The sequence below is a fragment of the Bos indicus genome, chromosome 26 (genome assembly GCF_029378745.1).
Source record: "Bos indicus isolate NIAB-ARS_2022 breed Sahiwal x Tharparkar chromosome 26, NIAB-ARS_B.indTharparkar_mat_pri_1.0, whole genome shotgun sequence".
Taxonomy (NCBI): domain Eukaryota; kingdom Metazoa; phylum Chordata; class Mammalia; order Artiodactyla; family Bovidae; genus Bos; species Bos indicus.
The window spans coordinates 38,773,872-38,791,773 of NC_091785.1; the positions used below are offsets into that span (position 1 = coordinate 38,773,872).

General features: G+C 48.3%; 1 protein-coding gene across 1 annotated transcript; it reads right to left on the minus strand.

The window, feature by feature from the left end:
- Positions 1–237: 237 nt before the first annotated feature.
- On the minus strand, positions 238–16,787 carry SFXN4 (sideroflexin 4). Its single transcript, XM_019952758.2, has 14 exons — positions 16,605–16,787; positions 15,052–15,117; positions 13,770–13,844; positions 12,843–12,869; positions 12,705–12,759; positions 11,988–12,013; positions 11,031–11,084; positions 10,890–10,946; positions 10,692–10,757; positions 9,916–9,994; positions 8,291–8,406; positions 5,244–5,329; positions 2,366–2,483; positions 238–647 (listed from the first exon to the last, which is right to left on the minus strand). The coding sequence occupies exons 1-14, from the start codon at positions 16,641–16,643 to the stop codon at positions 570–572; spliced, it is 942 nt and encodes a 313-aa protein (XP_019808317.1). The 5' UTR covers positions 16,644–16,787; the 3' UTR covers positions 238–569.
- Between the last annotated feature and the right edge of the window lie 1,115 nt (positions 16,788–17,902).

Consider the following 17,902-nt stretch of genomic DNA (forward strand, 5'->3'; position numbering starts at 1 on the left):
GATAGCCTTGGCTTTCACCGTGGAGGGCGAAAACGAGTCATCTGCCAGGGAGGAGAAAGGAGGAGCTGGGTAGCAGCTGGCAAAGGTTTTAAGCAGCTGTCCCAACAGGAGTAAGCTGAGAAGGCAAACACCATTGCTTTGGGGGTGGAAGGCCTTCACTCACACCCCACCATTGTACCTGGAGGTGGGCTAGCAGTTTAATGCCTGTGCTTTGGGCACGTGGACCTTTCTCCTTCCTTTTCACTCAACTCTATAGACAAGTTTATTGGTGATTTCACAGTATCCTTTCACAGGCTGACAAACAAATAGAAAATGGAATCTTACATCACACACACATCCCCTTAGCAACTGCACATCGTGTGTCAGACAGGACAGCTCCCGTTTCTCTTCTTCCAACCAAGCCTGTTTAACCTGAGGCAGGACCAGTCTCGGCAGGTGTCATTGTAAGCCATCCTGTTGGCACAGACACCTGTGGGGTTTCCAGGACACTTCTGGCAGGGTTCTTGACACTGAAACCCTAGAGGAAGGTTTTCACGCAGGAACCAAATGAATGCAGCTAAAACGCACACCTACACCCCTCTGTTATAGAAGAGTTCTGTTTCTTCGGTTGCTGACTGAATTTCCTTTTCAAGCTCGTTGCACTGTATCTAAAAAACAAAGTTAAATTCTTAATATGCATATTCAGTTTTTTTGCCTTAGAAGTTAAAAAAAAATTTTTTTTCAGGAGTTCCCAGTGCTCGAATGGTTAGGATGTTAGGATTTGGAGCTTTCACTGCCAAGAGCCCCTGGGTTCAATCCCCGGTCGGGGAACCAAGGTCCTGCAAGCCATGTAGTGTAGCAAAAAAAAAAGTTCAGAAAGCATCTATTTCAGTCCAATCTTTTCAGTGATGTCTAAAAAAAAAATTAACCTGGAATTCATGGGCAGTTCAGTGGTTAGGACTCCATGTGGTCACTGCTGAGGGCCCGGGTTCAATCCCTGGTCAGGGAACTAAATCCCACGCATTGTGAGGCTTGTAGGATCTTAGTTCCTTGACCAAGGGCTGAGCCTGGGCCCCATGGATTGCAAGTTCAGAGTCCTAACTACTAGACCGTCAGGAAAGTCCCTTATAAACGTTCTTATGGAAAATTTCAAATATAAACAAATGCTGCAGCTCACACAATGTCTGAGGAGGTACCCTGGGCAGGGCCCTGGCAGAACGTCTCTTAGCCCTGCACTCTATCTGCAAGCCACCCCGGGCAGGACAGGACCACCATTCAGTCACCTCAAGCCCACCTTGGATCAACAAGGTATTTTAAACGTCCAGCAAATGCCAAGACTTGCTTGGTGGGGGTCGGGGGTCGGGGGTGGTGGTCGTGACAGCAACAAGCATTTCAGCCAAGAAATGCTGGAAATCAGTATCTACTACATTAGTAATGTCCTTGCTATCAGCAACAAGCCTTTGCAGAGGTATGACCTCCGTCTGTCTTTAATAGAAACTAAGCCTCAGAGAGTTTAAGCAGATTGACCAGGGTCACGGATGAGCTGGGAATCTGAGTCCAGGCAGTCTGACTCATCACAGATAATAATATATCCTGCTCTATAGAGCAGCAGGGGCTTCCCAGGTGGCGCTAGTGGTAAAGATTCCAAGTGGTAAAGAATCTACCTGCCAGTGCAGGAGACAGACTTGGGTTCGACCCCTGGTTCAGGAAGATTCCCCTGGAGTAGGAAATGGCAACCCACTCCAGTATTCTTGCCTGGGAAATCCCATAGACAGAGAAGCCTGGTGGGCTACAGTCCATGGGGCTGCAAAGAGTCGGACATGACTAAGCACACACAGAACAGGTGTTACTGGCTGCACGTGAGCATTTAAGATTAAACTAGGTTAAAAATGCAATCCCTCAGTCATATTAGCCATGTTTCCAGTGCTCAATAGCCAGCTGTGATGAGGGTCTACACATACTGGACAACACATACACACCGTTTTCATCACTGCGGAAAGTCCATGGGATGGGGGGGTCACTATAGTATCTCATGAAGCTTTAAACTATCTCAAAGTTGTTTTTTTTTTTTGACTGTCCCAGAAAAACACTTCGGATACACAGTTAAGAAAAACAGAATCCAAAACTGTACAAGTCATCTGCAGGGTGGGATTATGTGTAAATGATGTTATTTTGTTTTCAGTTCAGTCGCTCAGTTGTGTCCAACTCTTTGAGACCCCATGAATCACAGCACGCCAGGCCTCCCTGTCCATCACCAACTCCCGGAGCTCACTCAAACTTCTTCCTCTGTAAACTTGGCCTGATTTTTTTTCAGAGAATGAGTTATCTCACTCTGATAATGAGAAAAGACAATTTTTTTAAGAGGAAGTTAAAGGGGGACACTTACCCGTCCGATCTGTGGGAAGACACTAAAGGAAACTGGCACCATCAATCCCATGACGAGGACAGTACAAGAAAGCTTCAGCGTCCACAGTGACCATGGATTCTGCAGGAAAAACTGGGTCCTGTAAGAAAAAGGTACCAGGGCCTTTTAATTTAATAAAAAAATTTTTTAAAAGATGGCTTACTTAAATTTTTATTTATTTTTTTGGTCTCACCACACGGCAATGCAGGGTCTCAGTTCCCCATCCTGGGATCGAACCCAGGCCACCTGCAATGCAAGCTTGGACTCACCCACTGGGCCACCAGGGATGTCCCTTCAGGGCTTTTTTAGAGGCCCGCCCTGTGCTTAAATGGCAGGCAATTGTTTTGTGAGCAGCCGCAGGCCCGGCCTCCGTTCCTAATCACCCCGCAACAGGTGATACCAGCAGCTGCACAGATGGAGCTCTGTCTACATGTCAGGCCCGGGTCTAGCACTTCACGTGCATCTGCTCACCTGCTATCCCCCGACCCTATGCTGCTGCTGCTAAATCGCTTCAGTCGTGTCCGACTCTGTGTGACCCCATAGACGGCAGCCCACCAGGCTCCCCCATCCCTGGGATTCTCCAGGCAAGAACACTGGAGTGGGTTGCCATTTCCTTTTCCAATGCATCAAAGTGAAAAGTGAAAGTGAAGTTGTTCAGTCATGTCCGACTCTTAGCGACCCCATAGACTGCAGCCCACCAGGCTCCTCCGTCCATGGGATTTTCCAGGCAAGAGTACTGGAGTGGGGTGCCATTGCCTTCTCCACCCGACCCTATGAGGTCTGTGTTATCATCATCTCCTTCACACCAACAAGAGGATGCAGCCACCGACCGGGTAAGGACCTTGTCTAACATCTTCAAATTCTCAAAAGTAAGAGGTCAGATTCTAGGACCTGCGCCCTCCCCCCTGGACTGTGACATTCTGACCCTGACCTCTGAGACTGTGGGAAGAAGGTGCAAGAAACCCAGCCTGGGAAGTCAGTGACCTGGGGTCCTAGGGTCCAGCTAGGGCTCGGCCACTGACAGACCCTGTGCCCTCTGGTAAGTCACCTTCCCCTTCTGAGCCTTGAGACTTTCCAGAGGCAAAAATGAAAAGGTTGAGTCAGAAGGGCCACTGCGGCCACTCTGCCTTGGATACTGTCATGGGTGTGGGACGAGGTCCCTTCCAGGCACCCCCAAGGCCCACCTGGAAATGAAGACCATCTCTCCCCACCAGGCAGGTGGTACCACTGTGCAGGCCTTGGAGGATCAATCTCGAGATCCCAGCTTTCCCAGAATCCCCCACGCTGAGGTCAGCCAGAGAGGAGCAGGGGGATCCAACCCAGCAGAAGTCCCCACAGCCACCCAGCTGGATCGATCACAGGAAGTAAGAGTTGGACAGAACACTGCTGCTTCCTGAAATGCACTCCTTGTGTGGTCCAAACAGAGGCTTCCTAGCTCAGCAGCCCAGACAGAGCAGGCTGGGCCAGCACAGGGCAGGTGACCCCTCTTGGACTAACAGAATCCTTTCCCAGGAGTTTGTGAACTGCATGCAAGACAATCCGTGCCCCCAGCCCCCCAAGGTTTGCTGTGTTTTTCTCTCTCATCCAGACACTGAGGACTTCCCTAGTGGTCTAGTGATTAAGGGGCTTCCCAGGTGGATCTAGTGCTAAAGAACCCGCCTGCCAATACAGGTTAAACATGAGAGACAAGGGTTCAATCCTTGGGTTGGGAAGATCTCCTGGTGGAGGGCATGGCAACCCCCTCCAGTACTCCGCCTTCCAATGCAGGGGGTGTGGGCTTGATCCCTAGTTGGGGAATTAAGGTCCCACATGCTGTGGGGACAGCCAAAAATTAAAAAAAAAAAAAAAAAGGACACTGCAAGGATACGAGCTGGGAGGTGGCCACAGTCACGTGTCAATGTGAAGAAGCCCATGTACAGAGGGAAAGGAGGAAGACAACACCCACAAAGGAGAAGAGCGGACTGTCCTGCACAACAAGAGTTCTGATCTGCTGCCGCAGGCCACTCCCCCTGCCCTGTTCCTGGTATCTAAACCAACACCTCTCCTCCTATCCTAAGCTACTTCCTGCAAGTGGGGCCTCTCACACTAGCTGACCCCAGGCTCTCCTCCTAACAGGCCATGGCAGGGACTTCCTGGCTATCCAGTGGTTAAGATGCGGTGCTGCTAATGCAGGGGACCTGGGTTTGATCCGTGGTTGAGGAATTAGATCCACAAGCTACAACCAAAAGATCCTGCATGCCACAAGTAAGAGGTGGCACGGCCAAATGAATAAATATTGAAATGGACAAATAAAGGAATGGAAAAAAAAAAAAAAGGAATGGCAGTCAACTGATTCTGGGCCACTTAAGCTAATTTAGCACATGCTTGGAACGACGAGGGGAGAGACTTGAGCAACATCCATAGCACATGAGAGCTGGGAAAGAAAAGTGAAAAAGCGGAAGTGTTAGACACTCAGTCATGTCTGGCTCTGTGACCCCATGGACTGTAGCCTGCCAGGCTCTTCTGTTCCTGGAATTCTCCAGGCAAGAATACTGGCCCGCAAATCCTCCAAACTCATCTTTCTATCAACAGAAATGAGGAATGGAGCCTCAGCAGGTGCAGGGACATGCCCAAGGAGTACATGTAACTGAGGACAGAGCCTGGGGGAGAGTCCAGGTTTGCTGGAACGTGCACATCAGGATTTCCAGACCTGCCCTAAATCAATCCTACCATCTTAATGGTGATGAAGACTGTTTAGAAGGAAGATTCCTAAAGCACCTTCTTCCTATCCCGCTCATCAGGTTCAGTACTTGACAAATTTTATGCGATTTTGATGGTCAACACGTTTATTCCTTCCTGGGGATATAAGCATACCTCTTACCTTTTAAAAAAGTATGCGAAGACTTCAGGGATAAACGCAGAGGTCCCAAACAGCACAACTCTGGATGTTGCTGTATCTTTAACGGCCTAGAGGAAATGAAAAGAAAGCAGCTTAGCACATGGAGTGGGACAATTTCCAGGGATCTTGCAACTCACGACAGAGACTGGCAAACTGCCATTCTCCCCTCTCTGCACGTGCAAAGAGCTGGAAGCGGCGCTTGACCTGCACACGTACAGAAGATGCCTGGAGTTGGTGCCTGGAATGATCGGAGATGAGATTAACCTATCCCTGACTCCACAATGGTCTCCATCACTCCCACCAACCACCCCAAATAAAATATTAAGTACAAGCAGAAGCAGCTGACAGATAAATCCTTACTTAGAACTAAATGGCAGGCCGTTTGCTGGAAAAGCTTGATTTGCCACTGAGGACATCTCCACGTTTTTCTTTCAGTCCAGAACTCTGCACACCAACCTTCCTCTCCTGAACCGCCCCCAGTTAATCCCACTCCTTCCAGTAGGGGAAGCCCAGCTCCGAGTGCACTGGCATGGCATCATGTCCGCATGTAACATGCATGAGCCTGCCTGCATGCACCCATCTTTAGCTTGTGTGATGAACAGTGTGTTATACAATTTTATTTTGCATAAACATGCATGTATAGTCTATATCTGTTGCCATCTTTTCTATAATATACGTTACTCTCTATATTGAACTTTTAAACATATCACTGACAGTACGGATTATATACACAAAATCAGGTGTATTCAAGGGCAACATTGGAGATGTTCAAGGGAAATTTTGACTATAGATGACACTTGCATTGGAACGTCAGAACCCAACCCCTGGGTAAGACACAACTCTACACGCTCAGTGCAAGATAGACAGGCACTCTGCCCACTTGGCCCTCCCCTGAAATCTGTTCTGTGCACTTCCGGCCTCCTGTGACTCCGTGGCTACAGCCCATTGTTCAGGCTTCTCTGCTGTTGCCCACGTGCCTGTTTTCTGCCTAGGACACTAATGCTCAGCTCATCTGATCCCCTGTAGGAATGCCCTTCCCCCACGAGGACAGAGGGCTGCAAGGAGGGTGGCTTTTAAAAATAACCTTTCAGGAGTATAAGATAAAGTCACTCAACTCCAAGAAGAAAAGAGTAGTGGCTGAGCCTGGTGTGCTTCGGCATCAGCAGGGCAAGGCCGGCCTCTCTCCATTTGTCTTGTGTGGAAGGGAAGACATTGCAAACCAGACACCAGTCATGAGACACTGTGAGATGCGTGATGGCCTGCAACTGAGTAGGCGGCAGAGCCAGTCAAAGGAAAACAGCATGGACTAGGCTCCTGAAATCTGATCAAAGGTGCCTTATTACAATCAGATATTGCTGGTTACGCAGTTTCTGAAATTTTAGCTGAAGAAAAGAAACCTTCCAGTGACAGGGAAGTGACGAAAGATTGATCAAGCTTACGCACGGTCACAGACATTTTATTCTTAAGAGAAAGATCACCTTTTTTTTTTTAAAAGTAGATCATCAAACCTTTCTTTTACCCTAAATTGGCTGTGTTGCAAACAAGGAAGCTCCTCTCAATAAGATGGGCTAGATAACTGGGTAGCTAGCAGGGCCCGAGGCTCCCTCCCAGCCCCTGGAGAGAAGCGATGCTGACTGGTGAGGGGGTGGGTCTCCAGAGCCCAGCAGAGAACCCGAGAGGTGGGAGGTGCTGAAGAACAACTTGTGGATTAGGCATTTGCTCTCATGCTTCTCACCATGCCCTGCAGTTAAAATTCAGTTGAAGAAAAATGCCAAAACACATCCACACACAGAGTTGTAAACAAGTGGTCAGAGCGGCATCAGGGGCAAAGCCAAAAATTGGACACAATCCAAATGTCCATCGCCTGGGGAGTAGACAAGCAAAACATGGTACAGCCATACAGTGGGAGACTGCTGCTGCTACGTTGCTTCAGTCGTGTCCGACTCTGTGCGACCCCAGAGACGGCAGCCCACCAGGCTCCCCCGTCCCTGGGATTCTCCAGGCAAGAACACTGGAGTGGGGTGCCACTGCCTTCTCCGACAGTGGGAGACTACTCTGCAATAAAAAGCCATGCCCTACCAATGCATGAAAAGATGGATGAACCTCAAAAGCCAAAGAGGCCAGACACAAAAATACTGTGATTCACTTGCATGACACTTCTAGAAAAGGTAAAACAATGAAGACATGAAGCAGATCAGGGTTTCCCTGGGGCTGGGGGTGGGAGGGGGAGTGACTGAAACGGGCCCCGACAAAACTTTCAGGGGGATGAACATGTTTTAAAATTGGACTGTGGTGGGACTTCCCTGGTGGTCCAAGGGCTAAGACTCTGCTCCCAGTCTTGGTCAATCCCTGGTCAGGGAACTCGATCCCACAAGCAGCAGCTAGGAGCTTCCGCATGCCACAACTAAGACCCAGTACGCCAAATAGTAAAACTTAAAATAATAATAAAATAAATCTCGATATATATTTGGGTTCTCTGGTAGCTCAGCTGGTAAAGAATCTGACTGCAATGCAGGAGATCCCAGTTCGATTCCTGGGTTGGGAAGATCCACTGGAGAAGGTGGCGCTAGTGGTAAAGAACTTGCCTGCTAAGGCAGGAGACAGAAGAGACGTGGGTTCGATCCCTGGCTCAGGAAGATCCTCTGGAAGAGGAGGGCGTGGCAACCGACTCCAGTATTCTTGCCTGGAGAATCCCACAGACAGAGGAGTCTGGTGGGCTACATCCATAGGGTTCCAAAAAAGTCAGACACGACTGAAGCGACTTAGCACAGCACACCCTTAATGTATCTATATAGATGACTGATAGATGGTCAGATATTCTATTGGTTCCGTTTCTCTGGAGAACCCAGATACCGCATCATCTTTTAAACATCAGAGTGCAAATGTAAACTGCCTCTGAGCATCATGAGAAATGACAGATCAGAAAAGGCTGAAGGGAGATGTGAATTTGTTACCAGCTCTCAGACTGACAATTAAATTCTCTGCCCCAAAGGCAAGCAGCTTAAAGCTCCAAGGCGTGCGTCCCCTACCTTTGTCCCGGCTTTTCTGGAATAACCTATGACATTGCCTTCCTTGTCCATGACCTCGATCCCACGCATGGGCTCCAAACTTCGGGAGGCGATCACGTTCATCCCACTGAGCTGGGCTGTGGATGTAAAGAAGGAAACAGAGGGATGAGTGTGGGTCCAGTGAAGGGACATGCTTCCGAAGGTCATGCCTCTTTCTCTGATGGGTGTGCTTTGCCGATCCATGGGTGGTCACCTGACACATAAAAGGTCAGCTTTCTCCTGGGCTGTGGAGTAGGGGTCAGAACTGCTGGCCTCTCAGTCTTGGATTCTGACTACAACTCAGCCCCAAGTCCTGACACCCTTGATGGGATTCCCAGAGAAACCCCGGGGCCCTTGAAATATGCCTGCCTTCTTTGCTGAAGCTGGCTTGACCCAGTTTCTATAACATAATTTCCCAGATTTTACCACTGACCTAATTCTGCCAACTCTTCAAGCTGCTTTGATTTCCAAGCCCAAATGCTGAGTGTGAATTACCGAACTTGCAGACTGGCAAATTTAAAACAGTTGGTTAATATCTCTGTCCCTCCCTTAAGAGTCAGACCTGCTGCTGCTGCTGCTGCTAAGTTGCTTCAGTCGTGTCTGACTCTGTGCGACCCCATAGGCAGCAGCCCACCAGGCTCCCCCATCCCTGGGATTCTCCAGGCAAGAACACTGGAATGCATTGCCATTTCCTTCTCCAATGCATGAAAGTGAAAAGTGAAAGTGAAGTGGCTCAGTCGTACCCGACTCTTAGTGACCCCATGGACTGCAGCCCACTAGGCTCCTCTGTCTATGGGATTTTCCAGGCAAGAGTACTGGAGTGGGGTGCCATCATCAGACCACTGGTTTGAAATCCCCAAGACTACTACTTCCTCCCTGTGTAACCCTAGAAAATCTCCCTAACCGCCCCTTGCCTCAGTCTCCTCATCTGTAAATGGGGATACTATTACCTGCCCCTAAGTTGTTGTCAAGATTCAGTGAAATAATATATGGATAAGGCTTGTACAGTCTTTACAAAAAGATGGAGATGTAGCGAATGGACGTGCGGACACAGAGAGGGGTCGGGGGTGGAGGACGAACTGGGAGACTGGGATTGACGTATATACACCACCATGTATAAAACCGAGAGCTAGTGGGAAACTGCTGTGCAGTGCAGGAGCTTAGCTCAGCGCTCTGTGATGACCTGGAGGGGTGGGATGGGGGCGGTGGGAAGGAGGTTCAAGATGGAGGGTAAATGTGTATACACACACACATACACAGACATACATATAGCTGATTCCCTTTGCTGTACAGCAGAAACTAACACTGTAAAGCAATTATATTCCAATAAAAATTTTTAAAAATAAAAAATATTAATTGGAATATAACATTTATTATAAATAATATATTTATTTATATAAATATAAATAAAATGTAATTTGTGTTTCCAGGTTTGTGTTCATCCTTTGACAACTCAACGGGTATCTACAGAGAAAGCGTCATTTCTCAAACCAAAGACCCCATCTGGACCTGGAAGCACCAGCAAGCTGTAAATGGTGGCTCTCACCAGCTGCCTTGAGGCCCAGAGACTGGGGTATACCTGAAGATGGAGACAGGCTCCTGCTTACCAAGAATGATGACGGGAATGAAGTTTCTGCTCAGAACGCTATTCATTGAAAGCCTTACTTGGAGCAGACGAGGGAATAACTAGAAAATGAGAGAGACAAATCATTATTGCATGGGATCAGCAGAGAGCTAGTGTCAACTCAGTTCCTGTTACAGGGCAGGACCCTGCACGTGTCTCCACATATTTCTTGTTTTAATTCCTGCAACAGTGAAGTGTTCTCCCTGATCATCAGAGGAACACTTGGAGACTTAGGCTACAGAACGTGTCCAGAGTCACTAAGATATTACGGATTTGAGCCAAGATGTGAACCCAGGCTCACCAGACTCTGAAGTCTACATTTTCACTCATTACAGTATCCTGACATTGAAAGCAACACACAATTTGTATAACATGTTTACAAACATGACATTATTTTTTGTTTTTGGTCGAATACTGCTGCATATGGGATCTTAGTTCCCTGACCAGGGATCAAACCTACACCCCCTGCAGTGGAAGTTCCGAGTCTTAACCACTGGACCGCCAGGAAAGTCCCTGAATTAATTTTTTTATGAAAGATACTAGTACTGAGTCCATGCCTAGAAACTTAGGGGAAAAAAAAATCACATAATTTTGGGGTTATAGGATTACAGGTAACTTTGATTTTCTTCTTTATGTCTTAATCATACTTTCTAAATTCAGTTAGAACATACAATTTTGATTCTGAGGAGTAAAAGATTTGACACATTTTAAAAATACATACGCCCAAAAAACAAACAAACAAACAAACAAAATACATACGCCCAAAAAAGTTGAAGACACAATCACTCCTGCTCCTAGTAATAAGCTCTCGTGTGCACGGCGATCCTAGGGAAAAACAAACGTTCATATTTAGCAAATACCACAGTTTTACCCAGGAAAGATAATTCCAACACACACACAAAATCGCCAAAAGAAACAGTGTGGAACTGCATGGCCTCTGGGCCTCGTAATACTCACATAGCTTGCGTTTCCATTGACGATGTTGAAGGCTGTACTGTAGGTGTAGAAGGAAGCCTACAGGAAGACAGAGGCGAACACGTCACATTTTGGTTTCAAGTGCAACAAATTCAATAATTCTGAAATAGAAAGAATTGCTACCTGAGGTAAAATCATGGACTTCAGACTTTTCACTGGCAGCATTGACAGAAATAGCTGTAAAGAAAGTAAAGCACATATAGACTACTATACATAAAATAAACAAGGACCTACTGTGTAGTACAGAGAACTATAGCCAAGATCTTGTAATAACCTACAGTGGAAAAGAATCTGAAAAAGAATACATATATAATGAACCACTCTGCTGTAAACCTGAAGCACTGTAAATGAAGTATACTTCAATTAAAGAAAATAAAGCAGAACTGAGAGTGTCTTGGGGTGGGGAGGGAAGGCTTGTGGTACACAGAATCTCCCCAGGGAGATGTAGAACCGAGTCTCCAAGAGTGGGGCAAGAAGCAGAAGATGTGGATGCTGGGGGCAAGTGGCCCATAGACAGGTGGTGTTGGATGGGCCCCCACGGGCAGTGAGAGCCCGGGGGGTGCCTCACGGTGGTCCCTGTCTCCAGACGTGCAATCGAGCAGGGTGGTTGAAAAGCAGCATTTTAATTTATTTTAAATTAAATTTGCAGGGGGCAGAGGAGTGCTGTCACTTAGTAAGCACGCCTCATGAGAGCCAAGGTGGACAGCCTCACTGCGGGGGGAGGGTGATTCCAGGTCCCAGGGGAGGGCCTGCCTGATTCGGGGGACGGGGCTTGGGGAGAGGAGGTGACGGCCAGTGACATGGGCCTGTGCCACAGAGCATGTCCTAACTCATCTACCTCCCCCTTAGAGCTTGGCACATGGTAGGTATTCAAAGAAAGGGTTACCTTGCGACCCTGTGTATCCACAACAGGCCCTGATGCCCGGGGAGATAAGTAGGGGTGGGGTGTGCACAAGGGTCAGAGGTGAGAGGTCCCAACCATCTATCAGATAGTCACGGGACAGGGTCCCAGAACTTAGGAGATGGATGGACGTCCTCCTGACCCCTTGGCTTCTTAGTGGTGAATGGCAGCTTACTTACCGTGGGCGCTGTGAAAGGCAGGAGAGCTGGCGAAAAAGACAAGAGGGTCAGTGACGGCAGAGAGGGTGGGAAACCGCCCACCCTGAAGCCTCTTCTCAGGCACGGGAGTCAAAGGATATTTTTTACGCACTTTTCTTTCTAATACAATTAACAACCACCTGCATGAGGCAAAACTGAAAACCAGCACAGCAGAGGAAGGCCTGACCAGGCTTTCTCTCCCTGAGGGTAAGTGGTCACTTGTTGCAAGCCTTCTTTCACCCTTCCAGGTGAACTCAATACATCTGTGACACTGTGACTTACAAGACATATGTATTTAGTCTTCATCCCTATTCCTGGCACAGAGATCCTAAAACCCTTGAAATTTCCTAAGTGAGAAGGGGGATAAAGGTGAAAGGAGTATCTCTTATTCTTTTTTTTTTTTTTAATTTATTTGGCTGCACCAGGTCTTAGCTGTGGCATGCAGGATCTAGTTCCCTGGTCAAGGATCGAACCTGGGCCCCCTGCGTTGAGAGCATGGAGTCTTAGCCGCTGGACCAAGTGCCTCTCATTCTTCAAAGCAAGCCCCTTTCAACCACACCTGAGATAATGTCAATATGGTGGCTTTGGGAAAGCACCGAAGGATGGGGCTGGTTGCCAGGGGAACCAACCACATGATTTGGAGGGAGGCAAGGTTTTCTAAAGGTTACAAACCACTTGTGAGAATTAGAATCAACTCACCTGCAGGTCGAAAAGGACCAGGGATTAGTCTGCTATTGTCAGGATGCACTGTGGACTTCAGAGGGGTAAACACAAAGGTGAGTCTGCTGTTTGGTTTCGCTATTTTAGGCTAAAAATTAGGATGGGGCTGAAACTTACAAGACTTCTCTTCCAAGCTTCTTGTATCTAAAAAGAGAAAGACCAAGCAATAGCTTTTAAAGGTGGCTCGGCAGCCAAAATAGCTCCTCTCCAGTTTCATTTCTGGTACCACCTTTGCTACCTTTCAGAGAGTGGAGGGTGAACTGTTTTCTACCACGGGGGCAAAGCAGATCAAAACAAGTAAATCAAATGAATGAACTAACAAGAAGCAAAAATAAGAGCCACATGAAAATGACCAAAACATTAAAAAGCCCCCCAAGTCTGTGACCTTGGAGAGGCCAACTTCTAACTCACCCCTTGGGGGAGTCCCTGAATGCAGCCAGCCTCCCCCAGCTCAGAGTGGAGCAGGCTGTGTGCAAACCACACCATTAGCCAAGTCACTGTAACAGAGCCAGGTGTGAGTTCAGAGGCCCCAACAAGTTCTTAGAAAAACCAAGTTAAACATGCAAGCTTTCCGCAGGCTGCCTCAAGGGATTGATGTTTGTGGGCTCTGGAAAGCCCCATTTGCTGCAAGGTAGATAACAAACACTGGGCTTAAGTCTTTGGGCAGGGGCTGTAACCCCACCCTGTAACACTGCTTCTAACAGGGAGCAGATGCTGACTTCAGAGGCCTGCCAGAATTCTGGAATTGGCCATGGGGCTCGGGAGTCAGCTACAGAGAACACCCATAACAGATATTACAACTGCCAATCTCTGTTGCACAGGAGGAACCCTATGCTTTTTCCCCTTAATACTAGTTCCTAACAGTCATAACTCATATTCATCTAGCTTACAAGAAGGAGTCCTAACTATATTTTAAAAGCTAACCCAACTGAGTAGTGTTTATGATGACAAAATCCCACTTGAGTTCAGACCATGCAGTTGGAATCACCTGAAGGCAGCGAAGCCCAGCCTTGAGCCATGCACACCTGGGAACAAGAAACATACCCTTTTGTCCTCCAGGTCACCTCTGGATGCATCTTCATTTGTTAACAACAGTTGCCTTGATTTTTCTATTTTTTCCTACAATTAGATATAAAGAAATCAAGCAATGATCTCAACTTCAGATTTATCCACAGATTTAAGAATCACATGCTTAGTAACACCTGATTTTAATTTTTTTTTTTTTTTTTTACTTCTCCAAGAAGCTTGCAGGATCTTAATTCTTGATCAGGGATTGAACCCACACTCTCAGTATTCCACTGCATGAATATAGCATTTTCTGTTTCTCTATTTCCCTACTGATGTGCATTCAGCTTGTTTCCTATTTTTCTCTATTATAAACAAAATGACAGGGAACATTTATTTGAGCACAAAGATGGAAGTGTCCCGGTGGATCTGGCTGAAAGTGTCATTGCTGGTCTCTCATGAAGGGTTTCTCTTCCTCTTCATCCCTCAGCCACACCTGGTTCAAACTCTCATCTTTCACTTAGACAATTGAGTCATCTCCTGAACTGATCATAGTCTGGGTCCCTCTGGTTACTCACCACATGGCTAAGTAAAAATCCCTCTTGTCTGAATGATACACAAGAACCTTCCAGAACTGTCTGGTTCCCCTGAGTTAAAAGACTCAGTAACTGGGTGACCTGGCCCCTGGCTCCCTCCCCTTTGCTTACAGTCCTGTCTTCCTGACAGTTCCTCCCTGGCCCACCCTCTCTCCCTCCCAGCCTTCTTTAAACAACCTCCCCCAATTCCCTGCTGCACCTTGCCCTTAGATCCCTGGGTCAAGGTCTGTGACTAGCTTTGCTAGTCTGTCCTCCATTACCAGGGAGGTTTATTTTTGAAACCACCAGCACCAGGCCCAGGGTTTGGTTGGTTATTGTTGTTTAGTCAATAAGTCGTGTCCAACTCTTTTGTGGCCCCATGGACTATAGCCCGCTAGGCTCCTCTGTCTATGGGATTTCCTAGGCAAGAATACTGGAGTGGGTTGCCATTTCCTTCTCCAGGGGATCTTCCAAATCCAGGAATTGAACCTGTGTCTCCTACATTGCAGGCAGATTGTCTACCATGAAGTCACTCACCCAGGAAGCCAAGATTTGGTACTACCTGTTAAATGGATGTCTGTTTTTATGTAGCAACCTTCCCATCTCACAAGTTCACTCACAAGGAGTAAAAACATGATAATATACATGGATTCTGCTATTTCAACTGCTTTGAAAAGGGAGATACAACCTTCACATTTCAGAATAAAATGTGAAATCCACTATTTTGAAAACAAGAAAATACTTACAATTGAAAGGACCAAATTCGTAGGATCCAACAATTCTGTCCACTGAAGAAATCTTTGAATAAAAGACTTAAGAGGGGCAGGAGCACCAGAGAGGTTAATGGCAGCAGAAAAACAAAAACAGGTAATAATAACAGTTAACATTATTTTCAGAACCTCATAGGGCCTTCTCCTTGCAGCATCTCCTAGAATCCTCACAACATCCCCATCTTACAGGTGAAGACACTGAAGCTTCCAAGGGCTCATGAATGTACTCAAGGAAGCCCAACCAGGAAATGACCCAATGGCCTGTGCTTTTCACTTCGAATTGCTCTTGAGGATTAAAAGCCCAGACTTTAGAGTCAAATGGACCTATGTTCACTCCCCACATATCACCTTGAAGCACTGCCTATTAAGGTCTTAGAATCTGTTTCTTCACACCCCTTGGGTGATTATAAGGCTTGCATGCACGCTATGTCACCTCGTTGCAACCCTAAGGACTGTAGCGTACCGGGCTCCTCTGTTTATGGGATTCTCCAGGCAAGAATACTGGAGTGGGTTGCCATTTCCTCCTCTGGGGATCTTTCCCACCCAGGGATTGAACCGGTGTCACCTGGAAAGTCTGGTTATAAGGCTTATCTCCAGTCATAAAGAACTGAACTCTCCAGTGAAGGCTCAATAAAGGCAGTTTGGTTCACATATGGAGAAAGGAGGCTTGGTTTGCTTCCCAATGCCCACAGACTTTGCAGTGACTCCCTCTTTGAGACCTGGCTCTGCTAGGACAACTTGAGTTTCTTGTCCTTGACTTTCCCGCCTAAGAGAAAGGAGCTAAGCTCTGCTCTAGGTCAAGGCTGAATGAGAACACTCTAGACACGTGCTGTCCAATTAACCACATGTGGCCAGGCCAATTCGAGATGTGCTGTATGTGGAAACCATACACAAAGACTTCTAGAGAAAAGGATGTAAGAAATCGCATTCATAATTTTTTATATTGGTTACATGTTGAAATGTTAATATTTTGTTTCTACTGGGCTAAATGCAATATATTATTAAAATTACAAGGTAAAAAGTCATATATATTTTTTTAATGTGACTACTAGAAAATTTGGAATTACCCACGTGGCTCCATCCTATTTCTATTGGACAAAGCCTCCGGCCACTGCCTGGAGGCGGGGCTTCCCGCAGCCCGGAATCTCACGGTCGGGTGGCTGAGCCTACAGACTCCTGTGGGGCTCCTGGGGAGGACCTGTTTTGTGCCTCTCCAACCTGGTGCTCAGCAACAGCCTGAGCAGCAGAAGCAGACCCCTGAGGGGTGGGAAGTGACTCCTGGTTCGTGCGATCTGCAGGGTGACACTGCGTTACCCTCCCTAGCCAAGTGTGCGGCAGAGGCGACGCACGCTAACCGCCGTGGCCGTCGGCATCCTGCAAGCTTGGCTTTCCCTTCGTTCCCTCCCCGGGGTCTGAGACGGGAAGGCGGGTGCTGCGACCACGTGGCCTGCCCAAGGTCACGGTGGCCAGCGGCGACTCCAGGCCGCGCGGCCCTCCCCGCCCCCAGCTGCGCCGGGCCCGGGCCGTACTTGGCGTTCGGTGATCCAGAAGCGCACGTTGGGCTCCATGCGGGCGGCGGCGCCGCTGCACCTTGGGAGCCGCCCGGCCCCTGGCGCTTCTTCCTCCTCTTCCGGGCTCCTCTTCCTGGGACCTTAAGAGCTGCCAGGAAAGACCGCGGCGGCCGGGCCTGGCGGGGAGGAGGAGCCAGGCGGCGAGCCCCGCCCCGGGCGCGCGCGCGTCCCCTGTCCCGGCTCCCGGCTCCCGGCTCCCAGGCCCGCGCGCCCTCGGCTCCTCTGTACCGCGTGCGCTCTGTTCCCGCTCCCGGGTTCCTGCACCCCAGCTGTTGCCTGGAGCCCACCTCCCCCATAGGCCAGGTCTTCCCTACAGCGAAGATCCGATCAAGGGCGCGAGGCACCTTCCACAGCCTCACCCTGCACTCCTGCACAGGTTTTTTAATCCTCGGAAATCCCTTCGATTGCAGCCTAAGTCCAGCGGACACAGGATAGGGGGGTAGGACGCACTACATAATTTGTGCGGCCCGGTGGTACCTCTTTTTCGAATTTTCAGAAGTCGACTTTAAAGTATTAAAGCAAGCCCCGGGGCCCTTCTGGGTTCCCTAGCCCTGCCTCCCAGGCAGTGTCTCTGCCCAAGGGCTTTCCCCTTGCTCTGGGGCAAATCCAGTTACCTCTGTTGTGCACGAGAGCAGGTAGAGACCACTTGTAAAGGAAAACGTGACTTTCTTCTGCCTCCATCCGCTTCCCCAGCACTGGGGTGTGTGAGGGTTATGTGTGTTTGTGGAAGGCTGGATGTTGAGGGTGTTCCTCAGGAGTCCTAGGTTAGGGACCTGGTGCCATAGAATACTTGGTTGTGTGACCATGGTCAAGTCAGTATCTTCAAGTCTACTTTCTCATTCTGTAAAATGATGACAATAATTGTACCTATTGTGTTTTTGTTGTCGGTCCAAGGAGATAAGACATGTGAAAGCCCTAGCTGTGCTGGGTCCATAGGAGTGCTCAGTCTGGACCACTTGCAGCCAGTTGGCCTTGGCCCTCCCTTTGACTTCCCCTCCTGGAATATGAGAGCAGTTCATGGTTTTCTTCAGACCCATGTGGCCTCTCAGCTCCCACAGGTCACTTTCCCGTACCTCCAAGACTTCATCTCCTCCTCCAGGAAGACTTTCTTGATGCCCATAGCCAGGTAAGGTGTCCCCCTCATCAGAGTTCCCTGGAATGCATCTATTGCACCAAAGTATTTAGCACATCTGTATTATCCTGCTGGCTCTACTCCAAGTATGTCACAAATCCAGCCCAGCTGACCTGCTTTCCTC